The sequence below is a fragment of the Spea bombifrons genome, chromosome 6, assembly GCF_027358695.1.
Source record: "Spea bombifrons isolate aSpeBom1 chromosome 6, aSpeBom1.2.pri, whole genome shotgun sequence".
NCBI lineage: Eukaryota > Metazoa > Chordata > Amphibia > Anura > Pelobatidae > Spea > Spea bombifrons.
The window spans coordinates 42,210,320-42,213,493 of NC_071092.1; the positions used below are offsets into that span (position 1 = coordinate 42,210,320).

General features: G+C 41.5%; 1 protein-coding gene across 1 annotated transcript in view; it reads left to right on the forward strand.

Moving 5' to 3' along the window:
- LOC128500957 (proprotein convertase subtilisin/kexin type 4-like) overlaps positions 1-1,000 on the forward strand; it is a 2,308-nt gene extending 1,308 nt beyond the window's left edge. The window contains exon 1 of the mRNA XM_053470328.1: positions 1-1,000. This exon is cut by the window's left edge and continues 1,308 nt beyond it. Within this exon, the coding sequence (XP_053326303.1) occupies positions 1-1,000 (1,000 nt within the window).
- The last annotated feature ends 2,174 nt before the right edge of the window (positions 1,001-3,174 follow it).

Sequence of the window (3,174 nt, forward strand, 5' to 3'; positions counted from 1 at the left end):
ACAAGTAGTAGAGCTGGCTAAAATGTGGGAGACAACTCGGCCTCAAAGAAAGTGCGTGATTGAGGTTGTAAACACCCCACAAAAACTGGATTCTAACCTACTGGTGACCGTGAATGTCACTGCCTGTCATGGTTCCCCCAACCACATAGTGTCCCTGGAACACGTCCAAGCCCAAATCTCCCTAAGTTATAGTCGCAGAGGTGACCTGGAAATCTCTCTCACCAGCCCTATGGGCACCCGTTCTGTGTTGATGGCTTTGAGAGCATATGATACCAGCACCGATGGGTACAAAGACTGGTCTTTCATGACGACACACACTTGGGATGAAAATCCACAGGGCATTTGGACCTTGGAACTTTTAAACAAGGGAAGCTATAGGAACCATGGATTTCTTAATAATTTCAGGCTGATTCTGTATGGTACAGAAGAAGACATGATGGCCAGAAGAATCCAGAGGTCTGTAAGGAGAGACTGTTTGACCTTTGACAGCAATGGGTTATGTACAAAATGTGAGTCACCGTATTACATCTTTGGAAAGCTCTGCCTGTCTTATTGCCCTCCCAAGCACTTCAAGACTACGCAGATGGTGGAGACAGAAGGATCTGATGGCTTTACCCGTATTTGTGCTGCTTGCCATCCATCCTGTAACACCTGTAACGGGAAGTCGGACAATAATTGCACTTCCTGCTCACCTTTGTCCACCTATAACGCCAAAAACCATTCCTGCTCACAGGCTCAATCTCCAAGTACAGACCTTAGCACCACTCCATCCACCCTGGCACCTAAAACTATAGCCATGGCTGTGGTTATAAGCGTGGCATTCGTAGCCTCGATAGCGAAGCTGTTTTTCATTTGCTGGCTTCTCCGGAGAAGAACTGTAAACAAAGCTCAGTCTTCTGACGTAGAGAAGGGTAAGCTCTGTGCTCCTAATGATGAGGTGGAAGCTGAACAGGGAGCAGAATCTCAGCTTCTTCAACCTTCATATAGTGATAAGGACTAAAACAACAAGGAAGAGCAAAGACCCAGCCTGGAAATGATACTTATGTATGTGACTGATTTGAACGTTGTTATGGCCACACTCTTGGGGAGGGAATAGTGTGAAGCCATCTCTGATTTCACATTTCTGATATGATTTATCATACGTGGATTAATAATAAAAATCATGCTTTCCAAAACTATTCACTGTATCACTGACTTGTTAGTTGTGTAACTGAAGATAATATCTGGGAAAAGGTAGTATTTGTTAAAACAGACAAATATGCTCAACACGGAAGCTTTGGACGGCTGCAATGCTTAGAGACACATTTGCCTTGTTAGTTTATTTCACACATTTGTATCGCATAGTTACATAGTCTGAAAAAAGACATGCGTCCTTCAAGTTTTTGCCTTTCCCACATCTGTTAATTGCTGTTGATCCAAATGAAGGCAAAAAAAAAATCCAATTTGTAGCTCTTTCCAATTTTGCAAAAACTATGGAAAAATCCTTCTTGACCCCAGAATAGCAGTCAGATCTCTCCTTGGATCAAGAAGCGTTTTCCCCATAATTAAAAATGATATCCCTGAATATTATGTTTTTGCAAGTATTCATCCAGTTGCTGTTTAAACGTCTGTACAAACTCTGATAAAACTACCTCTGCAGGCAGAGAATTCCACATCCTTACTGTCCTTACTGTAAAAAACCCTTTCCTCTGCCTTAGTCTAAATCTCCTTTCTTCCAGTCTGAACGCATGACCACGTGTCCTATGCATAGTCCTGTTTATGAACAGATTTCCACACAATGGTTTGTATTGGCCCCGAATATATTTGTATTAGGCTATCATATCCCCTCTTTTACTTTTGTTAACCTTTCTTTATAACTCAAGTGTTGCATTCCTTTTATTAATTTTGTAGCCCACCTTTGCACTTTTTCTAGTGCTGTAATATCCTTCTTTAGAATAGGTGCCCAAAATTGCACAGCATATTCAAGGTGTGGCCTTACCACTGATTTATACAGAGGCAAAATAATATTTTATCCCATGAACTGATGCCCCTTTTTATACACGACAAAACCTTACCGGCCTTAGCATCTGCTGACTGACATTGCACATTGTTGCCTAGTTTGTTGTACAAACAAAACATGTAGGATCGCTTTGAAAATGTAAAGATATAAAGAAATACAAATACATTTAAAAGTATAATTTACAGAATGTGTGGGGGATGAAAAAGTTTTGGGTGACCTCAGATTTGCTACCAGAGTTATGATTAACCCCTTGATGAAAAATCACACAGATGACAGTGACAATTGACGTGCCTGGCACATCGTGGGGTTAAACAAACTCAGAAAGTGATCGCTTTCTTCGCTCAGCTGATGTCGCAATGCCTTTACATCAAGGTTTTCCGCTACACTAAAAACATTTTGAGAAATTTGGTTTTCTGATTTCGGGGGGGCGTTCAAAGGAGGAGGAGGTGCTGAAACCACACAGGATCGGCCTTGGCATCCGTTCCAAAGTTTGATTTGAGGAAGATCTCCAATTGAATAACTAGTAGTCCACATTTTGTCCTTTCTGCGCTTGCTAAGGCATAACATTTAGTTTGCACTTAATATCGGGAAATGTCTTGGATGAATATATTTCACTGCTGTGTGTGGCAGTCTATTCTGGTTCTCCCCGAAGCCTTCTGGCTTGTCTGGTGTCTGTAGATGAGTGTTTAATAATGCTTCTACTAACCCTTAAATTTAAGTGGAAGGGTTTACCCACCATAACTTATGTAATGGTATTTCTTGGCTACCCCAAGCCTCAATTATTAAGCCAATATCACAGCCTCATGCTGATGAGTTCCGTTAAGGGCAAAACAGCTGTCTGTGGCTAAGATCAAGTGTAGTATTTATATGGAGCACTTGATCCTCTGGCCTTAGGGCTGAGTTAGCAAGGAGCCTGAAGTGCTTATTTGCTCTGGCGTGATGCTAGAGTCACTCTTTTCGTAGTTTGCATGCCCGCTGTGGAATGGTGAGTGTATTATATGCACTGAAGACTTTTTGATATCTTGCATGCTTTTTTCACCTGCCGTTTATGAGCTTGTGGGTTAAGCAGATATTTTTTTTATTTCGGCCAGAAATGGCTGGATACTTATTTATTACCACGTTTTCTCACGTGTGCCTATGAATTGCTTTTTTGGTTTTACGTTATTGAACACGGC